The sequence below is a fragment of the Dermacentor andersoni genome, chromosome 4 (assembly GCF_023375885.2).
Source record: "Dermacentor andersoni chromosome 4, qqDerAnde1_hic_scaffold, whole genome shotgun sequence".
NCBI classification, from domain to species: domain Eukaryota; kingdom Metazoa; phylum Arthropoda; class Arachnida; order Ixodida; family Ixodidae; genus Dermacentor; species Dermacentor andersoni.
Genome location: NC_092817.1, coordinates 2069287 through 2094379, shown reverse-complemented (window position 1 = coordinate 2094379; position 25093 = coordinate 2069287). Strand labels below are relative to the sequence as shown.

The window sequence follows — 25093 nt, the reverse complement described above, 5'->3', positions numbered from 1 at the left end:
GACTGCTTGAAGTACGTAAAGGCAAGGCGCAGAAGACCAGGACTTAGGAAGAAACACAAACGACAAGACGGGCGCCCGTCTTGTCGTTTGTGTTTCTTCCTAAGTCCTGGTCTTCTGCGCCTTGCCTTTACGTACTTCAAGCATGAACCAACTAGCCCAAGCAAGAGTTTTACTCGTGACTGCGTCGGTTTACCCATTCTGTGCCTCCTCTCCCTTCCTTCTCTATACCTTGCTATCTACCTTCTTTCTGAGTTTGCACGTTAGTAGAAAGGTAAGCGCTGCAATTTGTGCAATGCTTTTGCGCGGGTCACGAATAATTACAGCTGCCGAAAGGCTTATGTGGCGACGTCCAGGGAGCTCCAAAGGGCATTGTGTACATGCGACGCGTAGGGAGCCTACATGCAAGCGCTATAGCGACGCGATGGAAACATCCAAACGAGCTTCTCGCGTCGCTTTTCTTCTCAGCCACGCTCCTTCCATGTATACACATGGTATGAACCACCGCCCGGCGCGGCGCGCAAGACAGCAGCAGCAACAGTGGAAAAGTCGAAGAGGCCAAGAAAAAAAGGCATTTCAATGCATGTAAGCCTGATTTTTTTTCTTTTGTGAAACGGAGCCGCACAAGCGTCGTATTTGAGGTAAAAATATTCGACATTCGACTCGATATTCTTGGGTCGTTTTTTTTTAAGCTTTGTATTCAATTCAAAAATTTCACTATTCGCACACCCCTAAACTATCTGCCAAGGTGAACATAATTTGCAAGGAACGCCAAAGCAAGCTATTCACTAATGGAATAATTATACATTTTTATATCGAAGTCGAAGGCAATCGTTATAAATGTGCAGTTACTGGTTTCAGCATTGCATACTGGCCTTGTAGTCCAAAACAACTGGCATCAAATTATTCATTCAATTTGCTAGATTACGCTCGCGGCATCGCTCTGCCCAACCGCAGTTTGACGCATAAAGAAGCGTCAATTCGTACAGGGAGGAAGCGATCATTTCGTCGGCGAATTCAAGAGCACGACCCCAGAAATTGTTGTCTGAAACGACTTAGGGTGAGCCGCCAAAGGCGTTGCGCAATGTCAACAGCGCAAGCCTGGACACGAATGCATGGCCACGCTTATACAACTGCCGGCTCAACATCGCTCATCATGGCCGACCCCTATGGCTGCGGCCTCGCTCCTGTGGCGAGAACTGTGCAAGTCACGCTCCAGTATGTCCGCCAAGATACGCCGCCCACCACAGGAACGGTACACACTGTACTCTCATCGTTAACTTGCTCGTCAGAGCTTCCTGCCCTGCAGTCTGTTTTACGTCCATACAAGGGAATAAGTTAGCTGCCACGTGCGTAATCACGTAAATTGAACGAATAATGTGACCATATTCGTGACCATGTTGAAAACTAGGAGCATCTAATTACGCTTTTAATGATTTCCTTTAGCTTTACGAATATAAACATGTACCGTGAAGTTTGTAATAAACAAGTTCGTTGGGTGTACTTAGTTAATTCATGGAATGGCTTGTATAGTTTTGCTTGCAAGTAATGTCCGCCTGGGCTGATAATTCATTTGCATTGACGTCATTAAAGTACGTTTTGCATGCTTCTTTTATAAACAAGAAGATACTATTTACATAACCTCTCACATACCATAATAATTTCCTGGCATTTCCTGACAGCGTTTTACACAAGTCCGGCGTAGCACAGGCTTTGAACCGTCGCCAAGTCCGCGCAACGAGCCGCTGGTACGTGCGAAACCATCCAGCCGAAAGCGGCGACATATTTTGTAGGTGTACTTTAGAGACAGCATCTGCAACGGCAACAGACATTCGCAAAGCTGCACAATTTGGAATCTGCCCGGCCTGATCCATTTCACCACCGATCGCCAACCGCACGATGGGCACTTCGGGTATTCAGTTTGATGCGCGGACCTCGCGACAATTCGCTCATGCCGAATGCAGCTAGTAGTGGTATATTATATTGTAAATAAAAGAAGGGAAAGAAACGCTCGGTAGGTGCAACAAGTTTTTTTTTTTTTTTTTTCATTACGATTGTGGCAATAATATACAGCGCATTTTATAATTCGGTGTTACCGATTTCGCGACTTCCTGGATGCCTGCCAACGCGGCGGGCTCCGGACATCGAGAGACGCACCGTGACCACAGGCCCGGAACGTCGGGCTGCATGTAACCGCATACGCGAATGTCGATCACCTTATTAAACAGTGGCAATCCGTTGTGATTACGAAGTTGAGACATCAAACATGTAACAGTTGCAGGCACGCTGTCTTCAAGCTGGCAATCGTCTTCGTCCTGCAGTGGACCTAAATCAGGTGCCGGTGATAATGAATAATAGCATATCGGTAACTGTACGCAAAAAACTTCCACGTAATGTCTTATACTTCAAGAAACCATGTCGAGTCAATCTTGAGTGTCGCCTTCGTTAATTGAGGCAAAGGGGGGCGGTCGCAGCAATCTAGTCTCGTTCACCAATCGAAACAGAGCAGAATAACAAATGATCCTCACATTTTGAGTCTGAGGCCGAGGTACGCTGCAGATGACAGTAACACCATTTTGCCGAAAGGTCTCAGGTGTTGGCTGAGTCAAGCCGGCTTATGCTTGTGTCGCTGCCAGCGTGCCCCAAGAGACCCCTGAGGCTCGGCTGTACCATGAGGGACCATAAATATTGTTGTGGCCCCGGTGGTATCTTGTGTGTGCGTCCGTGTTATGATAAGTAATACGGTCCTCTTCCCTAAATGTGCTTTCCGTAGCAAATTTATGTGCACCTGATTTTATCATGCAGTAAACGCCTACCTCTACATAGGCTCCATGCTCGGACAGTTCGCAAAGAAATTATGCTTACAATGTCGGACTGGCGGCCAAACATCTCGATCTGGCTTAAACAATTATATCCGTTATTCGGTAGTGTAGTTAGCACGACCATCTATGTTCAGGCGTCCTACCAGAAGCATTGAAAGAAAGCAGGAAAGCTACCTGCCGCCGTTTGATAGCCTAAACGCTCGTTTTAGCCCGGCACGCCTTTCTGCGGCGTCTTCACGGTGACCATCGCTCAAGCTCCTTGGTTGCTCGGGTGACACATACCCGAGTTGACATTGCGAGAGGTTCTCGGGGCAGTGGAACTAGCGCTGACGTTTCGCAGGTCAGAAACGCCGATGGTCTTCTCTAGACTACACCGAGATAGCCGATGATTGGTTGCTGAAATATCTTTAGCCCCTATGTGACAGAAGAAATGAGGACCCTACGTGCAGCTTTTACATCCAAGGGAGTCGCGATAATGCTTAGGCGGGGAATCGAGAGATCTCTAGAAACAAAGGGGAATAAAAGGTTTGAGTAAAACGTTTCATGAGAATAAGGCTCAGTGCTTAAAATCTGTTGCGCTGGCCTTAATTTTTCATCAACGCTAATAGAGCAAAAGAAGCATACCGCTGCTTCGAAACCTATCCGGCCGGCTGCAAAACGTCTTCACAGTGAAAAATGAAACGTTGAAAGCTGCGGATGTTGACGTCTGTCACTGGGTTATCTGTCAAAATGTTTGCGCGCGTTGGGACATATAATTTACACAGAGGGAGCGCGGTGGGTGCAAAGGACTTGCGACAGGCAATTCCGCGCATCGGAGCGAAGCATCTCGTGCGTGCATAAGGTGGGGAGCGCTGCAGCCCGATTGTTTGACACGAAAAATACGGACGTCTCTTTACGCGCGGCTCTTGTACGGCTACAGTGAATATTGGATGGCGGTTCAGACACAAATCGATCGTGAAGAGAAGCGCACCTCTCACTCGACTACCGCCTGCTCGACACACATGGAACACGTCTCTTCCAGGACTCGACTAGAGCCACTTTAGTGGCACCATCCTCTCTCGCATCCTTTCCGGCCCTCCTGGACCTTCGCGCAGTACAGGCCGGCCGCCTTACGAATGTGGCAGTGCGCGAGCTTGGGTCAGCACCAACGGGGCTACACCTCCTTGCAGAGACAGATGGAGAATATCATGCCGATCATCTGCGTACAAAAGACGATTGCTATAGCGCCACGGCCGTGCTTCTAATTTCGGACTGACCTCTAGACCGGCCACTCCACAGCCGACGCCGATGAGCAGCGTGCTCTCCCGCTTGACGAACTCCTCCAGTGCACTTATGCAGCCCTGCAGGAAACATGTCGGTTAATGTGTGGGTGGAATACCCACTCGCGAGGGTGGCGTACCCGGTTGTGCCGGTACGGGTTCTGCTGGGCGTCAGCCGCACTCTGGCACAGCGTCTCGTTGAGCGGCCGCGGGTTCTTGTGCGCGTCCGGCTCGCCCTCGTCGCGAAGACGGCAGCACGTCTTGCTCACGTTGTCGCCGCGCCCGATACTCTCCGCCTTCCACACGCTTTCGGTGTAGTCAGCAGGCCCGAACACCCCGCAGCACAGCATCTGCAGCACGGCATCCGAACGTTTTTTGCAGCAGCCTGCCGAGACGTGCGGCGCTCTTTGAAGCCGTCCTTCACCTCAGGGATAGAAGCTTTGCCATTACGAAGCAACAAGAAAAAAAAGAAACCCAGCAGCGAATTAGCGATAACGGCGAGAGAAAGCCGTTAGCATTACGCCTCACCTTTTTGAGGCCCCGGATCCACGATTTAAACCACATTCACCCCGCTGCAAAACGTTTGTCCAGGAGCTCACTCGACACACGTCCTGCCTCTCCGAGGAGCGAAGTGCGCCTGATGATGTTCCGGAGCACACCACCGTCAGTTGCACTATGTGCACCTATACACATGCACACGCTCTTCTATGTTCTCCCATTCTCTCTCTACCTCTGCCATGTGGCTGGCTTCCCACACTTGACACACCTTTTTCCACTTTGACACTCCTAATGCTAACGCACTAAAACATGAACGGGAGGAAGACGTAACGGCGCAGCGTGTGCATTTCCTTCTGCTCTAAAACTAGTACAGCGCAACATAGAAAGGAAGAAACAAGCCGAGCCGGCCAGATAAAGGAACAGAGCGCTGGCTTCCAGCTGGTTTATTGGCAAGTTGCACGAAATATATAGCTACAAAAAAAGCATCGGGACATGTCACAACATTTCACAAAGCGTCACACCGATAGAAGGCTACACTATCATGGCTCACAGAACGCGCAATTCTGTCATGCAAGGCTGAACTGATCAAGAAATCTTACTTCCTGTGGAGATAGGCACAAAGATGGCGCGCTAACGCACGTGCTGCCAGCCCTTGCTACGAGATCAGCTTCAATACTCTCCCGCGTAAGTTGTGATCGGTACTTCCTTAACACTTCACACCGATAAAAATTCGGCTGACATCCACATTCGCGACAGTTGCCGTGTTGTAACGAAATGTCCTGATGCTTTCTTGTAGTTATGTATTTCGTGTAACTTGCCAATAGACCAGTTGGAACTCGGCGCTCTGTTCCTTTATCGGGCCGGCTAGGCTGGTTTCTTCCTTTCTGTGTTGCGCTGTACCAGTTTTAGAATGCAATACCAAATCGCCTAACCCTCAACCCGCGAGATCCCATCGCGCCCCTCGGTGAGCCTTGCTGCGCGCGGTGGGGAGAGCCGAGATGGCTTCCTGCGCGCCTCGCGTCATTTCAAGCCGGAGGCCGCTGCTCTTCATCACGCCAGCGGATTAGGGCAGAGGAGAGTTGGTCGTGGCTCATAACGGCGGTGTTTGCGTAGCGCACGAATGTAGGAAAGGAAGGAGAGAGACACGTGAAGAGCGCTACGCAAACACCGCCGTTATGTTCTGACAGCGAGTGTTCATCAAGTGAGATCTGTTCATGTTGCCACACCATGCTTGTTGATTTAATCAGTTAGCGACTGGTTACTGTAATTTATACGGCCGATGAAACAATTAACCTACTTCGTGTAGCTCTCTAAGAATTCGTTATCGCAATCAATGCTTCGCCTTTCGGACGAAACTGACGCCATTCTTATGATATCATGTTTAGGAGATCTTGGCACCTTCATCTGGCATTACTCATTTTCACGTGCAAGTGTGAATCGTGAAGACCAGAGAAACGAAAAAATCAGAAAGTCACACTCGAACTTAAAGCCAAATCCTAAAGATAAGCAACAAGATGACATAAGAACACAGAATAACAACGTCCCGTCACATAATTACACTAAAGTCAACACAACGCCCACTCACATAACTTTACTCAAGTCAGGGCACGTAAGAAAACGCGGACTAAATTTTCACAATGGCACATGAATCCTGGCACCGAATGGGATAAAATTTATTGAACGTTTTACGATAACATCGCTTGCTTTCAGAAATCTCTGGAGTAACACGCACGCCTCTGTCATGAATATGTTTGTCTTACGATCCTCTTGAGGATTCACGGCCTTAGGCCATTAAATCACGTAATAAACGTCGGCCTTTGTGTGTCACGTATACGTGGACATCCCAGTAGAAGGTCTCCATCCACCGGCTGGCCGCAAGCGCATTGCGGACTATTGCCGCTGTACATATTCATTCTCAAAAGTGTTGTCCTTGTTCCACGCACTGTGAAAGCGGGTTGTATGGCGCTCACTGAGGCATTATCCGCAGTGACGCTCAAGCGATTTCCAGATATTGCTTGATTTATTGCTGCTGTGCACAACTATGAAGCCTCCAGGCAAGTCTGGCTTTATCGTAGTGACAGCCTTTGCAAGCTAAACTGGGAAGGGGGGAGGGGACACTTCCCAATAAATTTAACGATGTGGAATAGAACATGGTGAGAGGTACGTGACATGCAAGTATTAACATTTCTTCAAAAACTAGCTTTATTTCTAGGCACAAATATTTGGCAGGCTCAACTGCCGCACTGGTGGGGTCCGAGAGGCACGAGACGTGCTTTGTCATCGTGCTATCGCCAATAGTGTTTCAAGAACAGCCGCGATAACGTACATAGAGCAAAGCTATTGCTTCAGAGGCGATACTCTCAAGCGATCATTTTCAGTAATACATGTGCATCATCTTCGAAAGATGTGGCGTGTCTCTAAATGGGACGCGTCAAAGTAAATGCACGAGAGCGTTTCTGGCAAAGTGTCACAAACGCTGTCATCTCTAACCGCAAGCTGCGTTTACAGTGCCTAGCAGGGACATTGGGCTGACCTGAATGGCCTACCTGGATAAATATTAGCCACAGTAGGACCACGCTTGGCCCGGTGATAACTATCAAAATTTGGTAAGCCGCTCGTTTAATATTGTTACACGCGAAGGAGACCGTTTATCACCCTTAAGGACGAATGGGGCTGTTTATTTGAGGTCGCGAAGGTGAGCGCAAGAGCGGCCAGCTGGTTCATGAACTCAGCGTCGTCCTCTTGTTCTTTCCCCCACTCGGGACTGCAAGCACGTTCACCGGTCTTCGTTTTCTTCATGCGTAACATTCCTCTCGTCGCAGACAAAGCCCGCCGGGCGAGTCAATCCATTTGTCTTGGCGTGAACAATTTCAAGCGGGCGACATGGACCACTTGGGCCTTGGCAACTCTTCTACCACTCGCCGTGAGGTGAGCTATGTTATAGGTGACTTCCATGAGTCTATTAATAATAACAAACGGTCCATCCTAGGTGGCCAAAAGCTTTTGGCATAACCCACGTTTTCGTACTGGAGTCCACAGCCAGACTAAATCACCAGGGCAATAGGTTACCGGATGGTGGCGAATGTCATAGCGTGCTTTTGATTTGTCCTGCGATGCCAAAGTTCACAAACGAGCAATACGACGAGCTTCTTCGGCAAGGCAGAAAGACTCGGCGACAGTGGGATTTTCGTGACTACAGAAAGGGAAAACAGTGTTGATTGTGTACCGGGGTGGCCGTGCGTACAGTAGGAACAAAGGGCTATAGCCGGTAGTCTCGTGCTTGGCGGTGTTGAACGCGTACGTGATAAACGGCAGTACGTTATCCCAGTTCTTGTGGTCGGATGAAACATACATAGATAGCATGTTTACAATTGTTCGGTTGGTGCGCTCCGTAAGCCCATTCGTTTGTGGATGGTGTTGTGTCGAGTGACAAGTGGGATTCACACAAAAGAAGGAGCTCCTCTACGACAGCCGCTGTGAATTGCCGTCCACGGTCGCTGATAACGCGAGGCGGACCATGTCGCAGGATGACATATTGCAGCAGGAATGTTGAAATGTCAGTGGCAGTTGCGGAGGGCACGGCCACTGCCTCGCAGTATATAGCGTGTGAGGTAGCCGACGCAAACAACTATACAACGATTTCCCTTGGCTGAATTTAGAAACGGGCCCACGAAGTCAATGCCCACTTGTTGGAAAGGCGTGCTTGGAGGCGGGAGCGGCTGCAAGAAACCAGCTGGAGCAATAGATGGCCGTTTGTGGCGCTGACACTGCATGCAGCTGGCCACATAGTCTCAACAGAGTGTCGCATTCCAGGCTAATAAAAGCCTTCCCGAATTCGGTAGAGCGTCCTCGCCGAGCCTAAATGGCCAGACGTAGGGTCGTCGTGCATAGCACTTAGAAACACTGTGCAAAGGCTGTCCTGTACGACTATACGAGAAAACGTGCGCCAGTGCTGGAAGAGTTCTGCTTATACAGGAGTCCATCACGTACACAGAAATGGTTTGCTGTCGTCGAGGCGGTCGTAGCGGTGAAGAGCAGTGTTAATTTATCGTCTTTTCGCTGTTCGGCTTTGAAACAGTCAAAGTCTGGAAACGCGGCGACACAGAAGCCACGAGGTGATCGAAGTCGCCGTAGTGCTAAGTGGCATACGCGAGAGGCAGTCCGCATCAGCGGGTCGTCGACCGCTTTATAAGAGACGGTGAAGCTGTATTCTTGCAGTCGGAGTGCCCAGCGCGCAAGGCGGAACACAAGGGTCACGGAGATTCACAAGCCAACACAATGAGTGGTGGTCGGTGACCACTGTAAAGGGGCGCCCGTACAAGTAAGAACGAAGCCGCTGAACCGCAAATATTACCGCGAGGCATTCTTGTTCGGTGACAGCGTAATTCTGCTCGGGCCTACTTAATGAACGACTTGCATATGCGATCACGCGTTTGCGGTCACCGCAGCGTTGAACCAGGACGGCACCAATACCTGTGCCACTGGCATCCGTATGGAGTTCCGTCTGAGCTGAAGGACTACAGTGTTGAAGAACCGGTCGTGACGTCAGCAGAAACATCAACTGACGAAAAGAAGAGTCGCACTCCGGAGTCCACTCAAAGGAGGTGTACTTTCGTAGCAGGCATGTCAGCGGATACGCGACGTCAGCGAATTTAGGAATAAAGTGGCGGAAATAGGAACAAAGCCCCCGAAAACTATGGAGCTCCTTGACAGAGTGCGGTGGACTGAACGCTTTAACGGTTGCTGTTTTCTGGGGATCAGGGCGGGTGCCATCCTTATCGACGAGGTGCCCAAGCACAAGGGTTTGACGGTCTCCGAAGTGGCATTTCTTGGAGTTTGAACTAGGCCAGCGTTTCTAACGCAGTTCAGGACAATATCGAGACGCGAGTTGTGTTCGCTGAAGGTGCGGCCAAAGATGACGACGTCATCAAGGAAGCACATGCAGATGCTCCACTTTAAGCCGCGCAGAACAGTGTCCATAAATCTCTCGAAAGTTGCCGGAGCTTTGCACAGTTCAAATGGCATCACATTAAATTCGAAGAGCCCGTCAGGGTTGACAAAGGCAGTCTTCTCCTTGTCGTCAAGATGCATCGGAATTTGCCAATATCCGGATCATAACTCTACTGAGGAAAGGTAAGAGGCGGAATGAAGGCAGTCTAATGCGTCACCAATACGTGGGAGTGGGTACACGTCCTTTTTTGTTACAGCATTCAAACGGCGATAATAGACGCTAAATCTCCAAGATCCATCCTTTTTTATCAAGAATCACTGGAGCTGCCCACGGACTCGCTGACTCTTTTAGGACTCCCTTTTTCATCATTTCATGCACTTGTTCATTGATAATCTGGCGCTCTGATGATGAAACATGTTATGGCTTTTGTCTAATCGAATTTGCCGAACCCGTGTTCATGGTATGGCGTGTTCGAGACGCGGGAATTGCAGGTATTTTGTCCTTCTGCGCAAAGTTGAATAGCGAAACGTGCTTCGAAAGCACATCCACTAACGTTCGGCGTTCACTCGTGCTGAGCGATTTATTTACCATTGACCAAAGGGCCGATTCCGAACTGTGGCCATCACGTTCTTCCGGCACATCTGCAAGTTCAACCACTGATAAGGACGCGTGTTCCCTGGCGAAGGCTGATTTCATGCCGTCTGGTAGTATGACGGGCTCTTTAGAACAGTTTACGGTCCATAAGCCATACGGTTCAGTGGGCCTTTGATCGACACCAAACAATGTGGCACCAACACATTCTTCTTCACACAGTTAATGTGCATCGGTTCTACGGTAGCATCGAAGCTGTCGGAATCGGCACCGCAACCGACAAGGGGAACACAAACGGTAGATGATGCAGGTACGACCGTATCACCACAAACACACAGTGTAGTTTCACGATCTACAGGGTTATCCAGGAGTCCTGACGGAATCCTACCACTTTTGAATACCTTCCCTGTGCGGCAGGCTAGAGTAACACCACACTCCCGCAAGAAGTCCATGCCGAGAATAACATCATGGGTCGACCGAGGAATAATTACAAACTCTGTCATAATAACATGGCCTCCCAAAAACACGTCAGCACTACACCCAAATAGGTCGCAGTGGCTCGCCCCTCACTCCACATAACTTTGAATCTTCGTCCCATTTAAACACAACCTTTCGCCCTAACACGTTTTAAAAGAGACATTCATGACCGAAATTGTTGCGCCTGTGTCCACCAGAGCCATCACAGGGAGATTATCTACAAGGACGCGCACTTTGTTTTTAAGCATCAACACAGGAGGTATTTCTGTCAGTAGCACGTCTCCAGCGACCTCACCTCCATCGGCCGCGCTAGCTAGTTTTCCGGTGACAAAGGGAACGTGGTGCGACAAAGCGGTGACGGAGAATGGGGAGCACGACGTTGCGGTGGGGGTGTCAAACTCCTGTCAGATGCCGGGGAGCGATTCCGGGAGCTGCTCGGCCAATACTCGTCGCCAGAGGTTACGTGTGGACGAGCCACTCGTCGGCATCTTTCCCCGCTTTGCCTCCGAAGGTGGTTGGAACTCGGTAGTATGGCAGTGGCCTGCTAGGCGCTGCCCTCGGCGCGGCTACTTCTTCTGGCATGTCGAAGAATATCAAAGCTGACGGTGGGAGGCCAGCAAGTCGACGGCTTCGACGAATCGCCCTCTTCTTCTTTCCCCCACACGGGACTGCAAGCACGTTCACCGGTCTTCGTTTTGTTCACGCGTAACAATATGCATTGGTTTTTATACCAGGTGTTTCTTTTTAGCTGCACCAAAAATAAAAGAATGACATGTGTGAGATAACGCAATTCTAACCTTCGGGCTAAATTACACGACGAGGCGGCCATTATTTAGGCGAGAAACCAAAATGTTTAATTGAATAATTGACATAATTGTATTAACGAACCTTTCTACTTAATTACATTACGGAACATATTCCAATGTTCAAGTTATAAAGGCAAGTTCGCAAGGCGTATTCAGTTGGAACGAATTCTGAATGAAAAAGCAATTACGAGGTCATAATTTTTTAAGTGACCAAGGAAATGTAGTGGCGTTCTTCACAGGGAAAGCATCATGAAGGAGCTTTAAGCTGCACCTCCGATGCCTGAATGTGACGCCACCAGAACGAAATTTTACGCACGCTCACCTGCAATAAAGCCCTTTGATCGACACTCTTCAGAGGGAAAGCATCATGAAGGAGCTTTAAGCTGCACCTCCCATGCCTGAATAGGATGCGGCCAGAACGAAACTTTACGCACGCTCACCTTCGATAAAGCCCTTTGATCGACACTCTTCAGAGGGACAGCATCATGAACGAGCTTTAACCTGCACCTCCGATGCCTGAATACGACGCCACCAGAACGAAACTTTACGCACGTTCACACGCAATAAAGCTCTTTGATCGACTCTTTAGAGGGAAAGCATCAAGAAGGAGCCTTGAGCTGCACTTCCGATGCCTGAAAGCGACGCCGCCAGAGAAATACTTTACGCACGCTCACCTGCAATAAAGCCCTTTGATCTACACTCTCCAGAGGAGAAGAATCATGAAGGAGATTTGAGCTGCACCTCGACGCGTGAATGCGATTCCACCAGATAAATACTTTACACACGCTCACGTGCAATAAAGCCCTTTGATCGACACTTTTCAGAGGGAAAGCATCATGAAGGAGATTTATGCTGCACCTCCGATGACTGAATTGGACGCCGCCAGAACGAAACTTTAAGCACGCTGACCTCTAATCAAGCCCTGTAATCGACACTCGTCAGAAGGAAACCATCATGAAGGAGCCTTAAGCTGCACCCCTGATGTTTGAAAGCGACGTCACCAGAAAAATACTTTTCACACGCTCATGTGCGATAAAGCCCTTTGATCGACACTCGTCAGAAGGAAACCATCGGGGAGGAGCTTTAAGTTGTACCCCGATGCCGGAATGGACGCTGCCAGAAAAATACTTTACGCACGCTCACCTGCAATAAAGCCCCCAGATCGACGCTCTTCTGAGGGAAAGCATCGTGAAGCAGATTTAAGCTGCACCTCCCATGCCTGAATGCGACGCCGCCAGAACGAAACTTTACGCACGCTCACCTGCAATAGAGCCCTTTGATCGACACTCTACAGAGGAAAAGCATCAATAAGGAGCTTTAAGCTGCACCTCCCATGCCTGAATAGGATGCGGCCAGAACGAAACTTTACGCACGCTCGCCTGCAATAAAGCCCTTTGATCGACACTCTTCAGAGGAAAAGCATCACGAAGGAACTTTAAGCTGCACTTCCCATGCCTGAATGGGATGCGGCCAGAACGAAACTTTACGCACGATCACCTGCAATAAAGCCCTTTGATCGACACTCTTCAAAGGGAAAGCATCATGAAGGAGCTTTAAGCTGCACCTCCCATGCCTGAATGGGCTGCGGCCATAACGAAACTTTACGCACGCTCACCTGCAATAAAGCTCGTTGATCGACACTCTTCAGAGGGAAAGCATCATGAAGGAGATTTAAGCTGCACCTCCCATGCCTGAATGCGACGCCGCCAGAATGAATCTTTACGCACGCTCACCTGCAATAAAGCCCTTTGATCGACACTCTTGAGAGGGAAAGCGTCATGAAGGAGCTTTAAGCTGCACATCCAATGCATGAATGCGACGCCGCCAGAACGAAACTCAGGCACGTTCACCTGCAATAAAGCCCTTTGATCGGCACTCTTAAGAGGGAAAGCATCATGAAGGAGTTTTAAGCTGCACCTCCGATGCCTGAATGCGACGCTGACAGAACAAAACTTTACGCATGCTCACCTGCAATAAAGCTCTTTGATCGAAACTCTTCAGAAGGAAAGCAACATGAAGGAGCATTAAGCTGCACATCCGATACCTGAATGCGATGCCGCCAGAACGAAATTTTACGCACGCTCACCTACAATAAAGCTCTTTGATCGACACACTTCAGAGAATTGCGGAACGCCAACGAGGAATCTGACCACAGCTTCGAGCTCCTAACTCGTAACGCCGTTGAGTGACACTCTTGCAACAGACGTGACCGCTGAAAACCGCATACCGCCGGGAACTTCAACAGGATAATCCTTCCATTGCATAACTGCCACCTGCACGGCCAACATGGACCACACTCACACCATCCCACAACATAGAATAAAGAACCAACTTATAAAGCCCAAACACACGGCTCCACGCACACCACATCACCACACTACAGTGCCTAGAATTGTAACCACACTACATGCGAGACGCCATGCTGTTACGCTGTTACTGTTGCCAGGCTAAAACTGACTGCTGTCACCAAGTTTAGCAAGCGTCTCATCAGCTGGCAACGTCAGCGCGTAGCAACATGGCGGCGCTCTAGCGGTTCCCGATTTGAATGCATGGGCCCTATGGGTAGCTTGTCCTCTAGAGTCAGTATAATAACTCTATGCCGGCGGTGGCTGTGCAGAGGATGCGCTTCGTACTAACAGTATAAATCGCGTCCTGTCTGTTACTCGAGCCACCATTACCGCGACTTTCGTTCCCTTTCAATAAGATTACAGCTAATTTTTCCTTTAAAGGCTCAAGTTCCCTAAGGTTGCCCTGAGTTTTTCCAGATTATTAAAATTCCTTGAGAATTCCTGGTTTTCCCGGTTGGTAGGCACCCTGATTATTATTACCTTGGCGTTCGTTTCATTAAATCCTCAGTTCTCAGTACCACTTCATGTTGCCCCTTTCTTCAAGTCTCGTGCTTTCTTGCGGTAACTTCCCAAAATCATGAATAACGAACTGGCCGACCCCCGCACTCTATGTTACATTCCTATGTTTACGTAAGTGCAATGCCGCGATGTTCTAGCGATGTCTTTTCTGATGCCTTTCCCTTTAGCGCTTAGTTGTTAGAGCGACATTCCGCCCGCGTTATCAGCATGATCAGCCGGCCGTCAACGGTGGGTGATAAGCATGGCAGTCGAGCGGAAGGCATCGATACAAAATGTTGTCGTACTTGCACCTGGTTCCTTGTATGCGCAAAAAAAAAAAAAAAAAATAGCGAGATTGTTCTTTTTTTTTTGCAAATATCGGTAACGTAAACTATGCTTATGACGCGTGCGTTGTTTTCCAGCTACGAACAAGCACAGTTCGTAGGCCTAGTCGCATCCATCGCTTCGCTTGCCTGGAGTCGGCCATGTTGGTTTTGGAAAACGAGAAACCGTTGCTTTCATGCATGAGGGAAGAAAGTTGCTCTATTTAAAGACGAACATAGGGGACATCGCCGTTTCTCCCTTAATGGAGCAAGGATGGCTCATCTTTTTCTTAGAGTGTAGTTAGAGACAGCTCGCCAGCACGTTCACCTGCCTGAAACTACAGGAGGCCACGCATATAAACTTGAGAGCAATGACAAAAGAACGTCCCAGTTATATGTTTCTTAAGCTATCAAAACAGGTCAGTTCAAGTTTACACCTGCGGTGGCTTTACCTCATATTCCTTCCACATCTGGCTGGCACAATCATTGCAAATCAGCCGCAAAAAGACAAAACTCCAAATGAACATATTCTTAACAATTGGATGATGCACAGTGAAGCGATTGTTGGAAATGGCACATTGTGTTTTAGCAGGCTTCTCATCACGTTGAATAAATGACTGAGATGGCAAACGCCCAGTGCATCAGAAAATTTCCTGAAGACAGTGTTCACACGAAGACGCAAATTTAAGCATCATGGCTTAGCTGAACGAAAGTCTCGTCAATATTTTTCTGCGTTCTAGGTCGCGGGGAAATCTAAGACATGAGCGTCATTTTCCCAATGAGCTGGTGTGCGTAGCAAACAGGCTTGACGGGTAATTTTTGGCGAAAAAACTGTTGCACATCCTTCATCTCACGTCGTGAGCCCGAAAAGTCAAGTTAGCCAACATGTCTGCAGCAGCGTGGAAATTGCTAACACCAGGCAACACGACCGCGTCGCACTGACTAATGCATGCACATGTACGGCCGCTTCAATAGCTCCGACACAATATGGCGAAGGTGCGGCGCTGGCTTGCTCAAAGGGTGTCACCAACCTGGGAGGCGGCGACAAGCTTTGGGCGCCGCTCACATCGAGGGTGGACGGATGCACGTTATAAGCGTCGCCTTTGAAACGGGGCGGCGGATTGCGCCACCAAGCTCTTGTTATTTTATTGCCTAATGTCCTACCTATGTTAAATAGGAGAAAAGAATCCATGAATACTTTGTTTAGCGCAAAACGACAGAGACAAGAAAGACGACAGGACAAGGCGCTACTCTCAACTGACATCATTTTATTGCGTCACTCCTTTATAGACCGCTCAAACCAGAGGAACATGCGCAGTGAGCACCATGCGGTGGAGCCACCAACATCCGATCCCAAGAGCGCACTCATGCGACAGAATCCAAAAAACCAAATTCAGCGCTGTACAAGGTTAAGGAAGGCACACTAATGCACTGTGACCCCAATGACTGAATGAAAAAAGCTTCCGATAACTCTCGGGCGGTGGTGTCACGGCTCTTTTTCAAAATCGTGGTATCACGAAACATGGGTTTGCACTTGCATGTTTTACAATGCTGAGCCAAATGGGAACCTGTGCCTGTTGGTATGGATCGCTCATGTTCTCTAAGGCGCTCGTTAACACAGCGGCCTGACTGCCCTACATACACTTTGCCACATGACAAGGGAATCTTATAAACCACACCGACTCTGCAATCTACAAACACATTCTTTAGATTGTGAGCCACAATCTAAAGAATGTCGCCACTAGATATCAAATCCCGGTAGTGTTTTCCGCTCCTCAGAAACTGTCAATGTTGTGCAGCCGTATTTCTAAAACAAGTAAAAAACCTGATTGTGAAAAGAACCACGTGAAGTTTGTAGATTGCAGAGTCGGTGTGGTTTATAAGATTCCCTTGTCATGTGGCAAAGTGTATGTAGGGCAGTCAGGCCGCTGTGTTAACGAGCGCCTTAGAGAACATGAGCGATCCATACCAACAGGCACAGGTTCCCATTTGGCTCAGCATTGTAAAATATGCAAGTGCAAACCCATGTTTCGTGATACCACGATTTTGAAAAAGAGCCGTGACACCACCGCCCGAGAGTTATCGGAAGCTTTTTTCATTCAGTCATTGGGGTCACAGTGCATTAGTGTGCCTTCCTTAACCTTGTACAGCGCTGAATTTGGTTTTTTGGATTCTGTCGCATGAGTGCGCTCTTGGGATCGGATGTTGGTGGCTCCACCGCATGGTGCTCACTGCGCATGTTCCTCTGGTTTGAGCGGTCTATAAAGGAGTGACGCAATAAAATGATGTCAGTTGAGAGTAGCGCCTTGTCCTGTCGTCTTTCTTGTCTCTGTCGTTTTGCGCTAAACAAAGTATTCATGGATTCGCACCAACTAGCCCGCCAACGCATTGTGAGGAGAAAAGAAAACTCACGATAAGTTCCTCCTAACCAAAGGTCCTGAACCCCTATTGTGTACTTTGTTTTAGTACGCCTCCGTTATTTGTCATTTCTCTACTTCCACCAATCTTCTGATTGCCTCTTACTAATCTCTATTGCAGACATGTTTACTTTCCCCCTGCTCTCACTGAACCCAATGACTTCAAGGAGGCCAGTGATTCTTCAATCGACCACTGGGCAGATATCTTCTCATTCTAATACAACATGCTTCATCGTTTCGCTAGCTTTTCCGCAGCAAGCACATACTTCTTCCTTCTTATGTTTCGCTTTATAAGTGCGTGTCCTAAGTCACTCTGATCTCGCTTCGAAAAGTAATGGGCTTCGCTCTGAGTTATCATAAATTCTTTCTTTCGTGATTTTGTTGTTTTTCTCTTGAGTAGTTACTCATGACAGGTTTCTTTTCCATTGCCGCCACCCATGAGATTATCTCAGCATCTCTGACTTTCCGCTTGACGTTCCTTGTTGCTGTGTTGCTCACCATAGAGGCCGCATACTTGCTGGTAAGCTTCCTAATTCCTTTCCTCCACTGTGAGTCAATGTTATGCCTGTACAAATACCTGAACACTCTCCCAGCCCATTTACTTTCTTCCATGTTCTTCAATCGTTCGTCATAATTTTACTGTGAGCTTCCCTCATTTCAATGTGCAAGTACTGGATGCTCTTAATCTAGTGCTTGCAACTCTCAAGAAAGCCCCATAGCTCACCCGCAGCCTCCTATTCGCGCAATGACCACTTTGGTCGTCCCAGATGTGATCGACGCAGATAACCACCCGTGGAACTCCACTTTGGTGTCACCGTGCTTCACTGCCCACAGTCGTCACTCTTCTATTCTTTCTGCATCGACATCACAGTGTCTGCCGATTGACTCGATTTCTTCTCCATTCTCATCCTTCCCCTCGCCTACCTTGAGGAACCCCCCGCACACTGCACGCTTAGCCGTCTTTTTGACCATGTGTTGCACTTAGCTTTCTCTAATGCACACACCGGAGCTTTCAGAGCACGTGCCTCCTAGCAAAAGCCGATACGCACAGTATCTAAATCCTTAAAATGCCACAAAGTAATTATCACCAAAGTTTTAGAAGCAATAAATGCCGGGCCGACTTAAGGTATGACAGGTGTTTGCACGTGTTCAACCGCGAGACCACGCTCTCACTGGCTTACCAAAGCAATATTCCCGATACCAATGCACACAGAGCAAAACCACTACTAGCTGTTAGTCTTGCCACTTCCAAACTACTATTTAAAGGGTATAAAGACCTAACGTCCTTTACGGTTGCCCGTGCTGAAGCACGTGACGTGAAAGGACGCTCCGACTCTCCTGCAAAACCAAATATACACGAAACGCAGCCGGGCACACGAAAAGAAAAGAGAAAAATGAAAGCTAGCGAATTATTATCGGACTATCCTGCAAAACCAAATATACACGAAACACAGCCGGGCACATGAAAAGAAAAGAGAAGAATGAAAGCTAGCGAATTATTATTTAAAGGTTAAAAAAACGCAAGTAAAGAACGGAAGCAAGCTCAGGGCATCCACAAAACACTTATGTTTTCGTCGCCGCCACGGAGACTTGGAAAAATACGTCCGTCCGCCAGAAACATCACAAGCACGTCCTTTTCGGGCGCCCTGTCTTGAATCCAGACAGATTTATCGCTCAGGTTGGAACTGCGTTGCGTATCTAAATGGACTAACGAGCAAAAGCGAAAGTGCGCGTATCAGCACGCGCACAAGATGCATGAACACATGCGAACAGACCTTGGCCTGCGCCCAGTCGAAGGCAGTAGTCACGTGAGTCTTCTTTCCGTAGTCTTTTTTGAGCGCATTGTTCAAGTTGTCTTTCATATCCGATAATATCTGGAAATAAAATAAAATTGTGTCACAAAAAAGCGTTCGTACGTAAATGGCGGGGCTGTGTGTGATATACAGTCCACATATTCTGCACTTCGTTTATGCTACCGAGTGGCTTCTTTCGATGCGTCGCCAAGTGTTGCGGCTCCGAAAGGATGCGGTCGCAGTCACTTTACTCGCAGACAAGTTTTCTTGGCTATGAAGTGAAGGCTATGGAAACTAAGCGCACCTTTTTCACCGCTGCTGGAAGTAGTCCCGCAGTTTGGTTGACGTTTGCTTACGTGGGAAACTGAAAACAATATCCTTTTTGCTTTTTACATCAACGAGTTTGAAACAATACCTCACATTGACCAGTCAGCTATTGGTATTCTATTATAGTTTAGTTTGCTCTTTCGAGTTTTCGCACACCTGAAACCGTCGCACCCCGTTATGCACATTCATCAAACGCCAAATGGCGCCCGTGTCTTCTGGTGAGTGTCTGTCACTTGCTGTCCCGTAAATCAACTCCCCTGAGAGGCTGTTGACCAACTTTAGCAGCAAAAGACGGTTGAAGCACACAAAGAAGTGTTTGCCCAGCGTCTGCGCGGAAACCAAGCAAACCCATCTGGAAATCGCAACCATGTACAAACCAGTGAGCGTGAAAACTACTGGCTGACTGCTGCGCCGATTTTACCGACGCCAGCGTCGGCTGCGCGTCCAAGTCCTAACGGCACCATACGGCTGCTTGGGAGCTCTGACGCAGGTTGCGATGCTCGCTGTTCAGAACTTAATACATATCGAATGTTAATAAACATTGATTCGTGCCGAGTTAATTGCCTTCACTAAAGAGGTTGGCGAAACCGCAACCGGAGCCGAGCGCGCCCGGATCCGTGCGAATGTTCAGAAGCTCCGTACCCGCAGCTTTCCCTTCATAGCAAAGAAAAGTTGTCCGCGAGAATAGCACGACTCTTTCTTACGCGATTCACCCAGCCGTGGCCGTTTCGAGTGAAACATTTCGAAAGGCAGCACTAACTTGGCATAACAAGGAACTCGTAAATATGGTAAAGCTTACGTATTGTTGTCGCAAGGGCGTGCGAATATTCTCAATAGGAAGCCTAGTTACTCTCACCCTCAATGAATTTCAGCGCATGGCATCCGTGATTGGAGACCGCCATGGCATCCACGCGCCACACAGCCAATTTGGTTGGGCCGCATACACGTAGCTCTTGAGTAATCAAATTATAGAATAGGAAGTATCGAATATCGAAAAGTGAAAAGCATCTATTTCCAGCAGGAACATTTATTTCGGTACATTTAGGTACCCCGCCTCTATTGGTTAGTGATTACTACCTTCTAGATTGGGAGTTATTGCCTCGTGTCGCGTATTTTCCTTTTACGCTTTGTCGACGCTTAGTTCTCTCAGACGAGTTGCTCTTTCATTTCATTGTAATGTACCCGTAGGCAAAAGTTACAGGAATGAAAGTGCTGAAGGGTGCCAGGCCAGAGACAGACTAGCCCACGGACCATACGAATTGTGGACTTGCACAGATGCGGCTTCCTTACGGCCTGCACCTATGCTCATCGGTAGGCCTTAAATATGGCGGTTGTCCCACAAGCGGCCTTTTGGCTCGTCCGGATCACGCGATGCAGACGTGCCTTGTCCTGGAAGATGACGGCAAGTACTCCGATGGCCAGCTCGCAGGCGAGTATGACGAAGAGAAAGGCGAAGTACGCGCCCAGCAGGCACTTGCTCTCCTTGACGGCGCCGCAGCAGCCGAAGAAGCCGACGAGCAGCACCAGCAGGCCGGTGCCGACGAGCGCGTAGGCCAGGTACTGCGGGAGCGCGTGGCTCTCGTCCGCCCGGAACAGCCGGAACAGCGTCGACCGGTGCTCGTCGATCAGCAGGAACGCGCCCAGCCCGATGAGCGCCAGGCCCGACAGCTGCGTGCCGTTGCGGAACGGGGCTCAACACAAGGACGGCAATGGCACTGGCTTGCAAGTAAAATTTATTCCTTGATGTATACTCATCAAATGCCGCAGTAATATACTCACACAACAGCACCAATTCGAGGCAGAGAGCCCGATGCAAGCGAGGAGTGTTGCAAATGATGCAGGAGAGCTTCGGTAGTTGACACCACGCAGCATGCCGAGCCAGCGCATGGAGCTCCATAATTCATCCAGTAAGAATGAAGGTTTGGGCAGCCTATACAGGAATTGGTTGCCAAGAAATGTTTGTCATCTCGCCGGTCTCATCACGTCGACTGTACAGAATGCTGTAGTATCCCACTTGTCTTCTTCAAAGAACTGTGCGTGGTGACGTGCGTTCCCTTGCCGCGTTGCTGTCATGGTGCGTCACATAAGTGAAGGTACTTGCTTCTCAGATGACCAGAAGGCCAGTTGACAAACCAGTGCATGTATCACATAATTAGGTTTCCATTTTCTCTTTACAAATCACGAGCGTTCTATGGGTCACTTCATTTAGAATGAAAAAAATATTCTATATTCGATTTTATACTAGGACGTTGTTTTTCTCAAATATTCGTATTCGAGTCGAATCGGAAATTGGATTCGGATTCGGCGCCCCCCTAGTCATCTAAGAAGGGCGCCAAGTTTGCCCGTAGCTTTACGCAGTGGTCCCCTCACTGTTTAAACTGCACGGTTGTGGCCATGCAAGTTGCTTACTGTTTACTTCCCTTACTTAGCCCCGGGGACTAAAGGCAGGCCGTTGTGAGAAGCATGTAACCACTTCATTTTCATTTTTTCATCCACTGCAAAGCTTGTTTTCTTTCGGACTTGACCAATGCTTCCTACGAAGGCCGTTTTTCAACAGTATACCTGCTGAACACAGCTACCGTCAAAATCGCTATATTTTACGATCGGGGGCATACAAAAAGGCTGCGAATATCCTTTCATTAGTGGTCTGCAGTTAGTGATCCTCGTTGTCCTTGTTCAACAAAAAAAGAAGAAAGCCATATTCTGATTTTGACCGTCCCGTGTAAGGCACGTCTGTCGTGCAGAGGGCAAACAATCAATTCCGCCCCGCGAAGTTGGGCGGCAAGCGGAGGAGCTGTGAACACTGCGGTTCTTTCGAAAGCAGCATCGGTCACACACACTGAGGGCCCCGGCGGAATCGCACACCGAGCATTGTTGTGCCGTCTCAATCGGGGGAGCCAACGCTGGTTCGTGCCGCTCTGAGACAGTTACTGCGCTGCACCCCAATTTTTCCTCCTTTCCCAACAAATATCTCTCTGCGGTCCTCGAGTTGGGCCTCGCGAGCGGCGTCGGCAGTACGCACTACACGCGGCCTCCCCGCACCAGCGCACGCGACATACTAATCTGCTGACTGCCTATTCGGTTCTTTGCGCATGCGCGGAAATGCCGCAGATGGCTCGTGGGCAATCACCCGCCACACCAAGTGATCGATGCGCATAGCTACGGCCATTAGCGCTCCCTTGGCGCAGCCAAACCAAGCAACTGGCTGAATAATGAGCTGCGGTAGCTGACGAAACCGCATTACGTTCATGCTTCGCGACATCTCGAAACCTCACCGTCAAATCGTTCTCGAACCACAGTCTGTCGCACATCGCACAGCGAAATCCGAAATGTCTGTCCAGGAAGTTCCTCTGAAATTTCGCATACGCACCCTTGTGTTCGTGTAATTTACTGGCGTGGTAGCTGCTGCGTCGCTTCAGTCTCTTTTGAATGATTGATTCTTTATTGGTTTAACGCAATGCATGTAATGGGAGGCGAAAGGAAAAGCAATTCAAGAATGGCTTGAGGGAGTCCTTCGCACTTCATACTAGACAGCAGCAGAGGAACACGCATTTTGTTTATATTGTCATACACTTTGACGAAACCTTAAAATTAAACACCTCATTAGTTACTGCCCTACACAAAGCGTCATGCATTAGCATGTATCACTTCACATCAGCACCAACCAGCACAACACTTCATTACAACGTACGCATTGTAATAGCGGCATTTAACAATATTGTTACGTGTAGAAAGACACAGACACAAGAGGCTATTTACAGACTATTTACACTAGAATGGAGCCAGAGCGGAAGGCCGACATTCACTCGCGCCAAGGGCACAGACCCACTTCGTCGTCGTTCTCACGGCGGCTCGTCTCTCGGGTATTTACCTATCATATCGTAATAATATAATTAAATAAAAATCAAAGACAGCTCAAGAGGTCAATTTTAGGCTAGAAAGAACGCGTACAAGACAGATAAACTTCGAGAATATCCATTTGTTGTTTATTATAGTCATTTAGTAAACGCACAAGTTTGTTGTAAACATTTGCCCACCTTAGCCAGCCAGTGCGACCAATACGGAACATTCCATACTTTAAAAAAAATTAAATTATGGGGTTTTACGTGCCAAAACCGCTTTCTGATTATGAGGCACGCCGTAGTGGAGGACTCCAGAAATTTTGACCACCTGGGGTTCTTTAACGTACACCTAAATCTAAGTAGACGGGTGTTTTCGCATTTCGCCCCCATCGAAATGCGGCCTCTGAGGTCGCGGGATTCGATCCTGCGACCTCGTGCTCAGCAGCCCAACACCATAGCCACTCACCAACCACGGCGGGTCGTTCCATATATACATTTGTTGTTCTTGTGTTATGTGATACTTGCTTCGGATGGGCATTTACCAACCCCATGAATAGAGAATTATGACGGTCATAATTTAGGCGATATTCACGCAACAATTTGTGCTCATATGTGCTCTGATTATTCTTTTTTTAACGAGCTGCGCAGCCGAATGCCGAACTAGCACCTTCTCTTTTTTTGCCTCACTGTAGCAGTGAGAAGTTCGATTGTGTAGTAGTCCCCCAGACCAAATGACAGCAGTTTAGATACGAAGCAAACACAGCATTATAGATCAACAATTTTACTGACTTTGGAATTAAGTAGCAGTTTCGGTTCAAAATTCCCGTTATCGCCTAACTTTTGTAATATCGCATTGACGTGCTAAACCTACTGAAGTGATTCTGAACAATGCACACCAGGTACCGTAACAGAGCTAACTAGCTCTATCTCTGAGCAGCCGAAAACAAGGTTACCTATTACAGAAACATGCCTACCTATAGAATCAAACTTACAGCCATTGTGTTTTTTTATTTATCTTGAATTGTTTATTAGCTGTCCACGTGCTTAATTCCTCTAAAACGGCAAAATCTTTATTAAGACTAATATAGGCATCTCATTAAGACGAAACAAATGTGCTGGTGTCATCAGCATAAATTATAAATTTAACTTCTGAATATATATGGACTATGTCGTTCATGTATAAATTAAAGATCAAAGGCCCGAGAATGCTACCCTGCGGCGTTCCTGAGGTTATTTGCTTTCTGTCGGATACTATTTCATTCATCAATACAAACTGACGTCTTTCTGAAAGATAACTTTCAGTAGCATTGGGGGAAGCCAACGGATGCCATAGTGACTTAATTTGTCAAATAAAATTCTATAATTATGTAATCAAAGGCGTGCGTAAAATCAAAAAAATTTCAAGACCAGATAGCTTTTCTTCAATTTTCTCCAATATATATTCTTTCCAGTCGCGAAGAGCAAGTTCCGTTGATCGATTTTTTTTTAAATCCGTACTGACATATCGTTCTCACGTATCTGTTACAGAAAGGATATAGTAGATTATGCATTATTCTCTCCAAACCTTTAGAAAACGCAGGCAATGCCGACAAAAGTGTATAATTCGAGCCGTCTTTTTGTCTTTTTTTTTACATAAAGCCATTACACGAGCTATTTGCATTTCGGATGGAAAAACACCCATTGAAATACATTAGTTAAACATATATGTCAGCACCCGGGCAATTTTATTATTTACGCATTTGACTGGCCTTACATGCAGCCCATCAGAATCGTAGCTACAGCCGTTTTTGAGGCCCAAGAAAACAGCACAAACTTCATGTTCTACTGTTCTTTCTAAAAAAGTCTCACTTTCGCTGGCAAGGCGAAGCATCGATTGCGATAGAAAATTAACGCTGGTAGTTTAATCGGCGGTGTAACTTTGAAAACATTCGCAATCTAACTGAATTAACAAACATATGGTGTCAGCGCGCACGAGCAAACATGAACACATCACACTCTATGTGTGCAGACACTCGCTGTCAAAGCACTGGTGTGAGCAAGCGCGGCAGCAGCAGCGAGCGAAGTGACCTTCGTGCCGCCTATCGCTTCAACGCAAGAGCGGCGAGCACACAGCGCGCACAAAGGTATGCGCTGTCTGCAGATCA

General features: G+C 48.1%; 1 protein-coding gene across 5 annotated transcripts in view; it reads right to left on the bottom strand.

Moving 5' to 3' along the window:
* Positions 1-2011: 2011 nt before the first annotated feature.
* Positions 2012-25093, bottom strand: part of LOC126535907 (CD9 antigen-like) — a 200529-nt gene continuing 177447 nt past the window's right edge. For 4 of the 5 annotated variants that reach the window (XM_055073314.1, XM_050182761.2, XM_055073316.1 and 1 more), the window contains 5 exons: positions 20491-20775; positions 18763-18861; positions 4219-4428; positions 4076-4159; positions 2012-4017 (listed from right to left, as the gene is read on the bottom strand). In XM_055073314.1, the coding sequence (XP_054929289.1) occupies positions 3973-4017; positions 4076-4159; positions 4219-4428; positions 18763-18861; positions 20491-20775 (723 nt within the window). In that variant the 3' untranslated portion in view covers positions 2012-3972. The remainder of the gene's footprint in view (positions 4018-4075; positions 4160-4218; positions 4429-18762; positions 18862-20490; positions 20776-25093) is intronic. The other variant, XR_008613553.1, reaches the window with a different exon arrangement.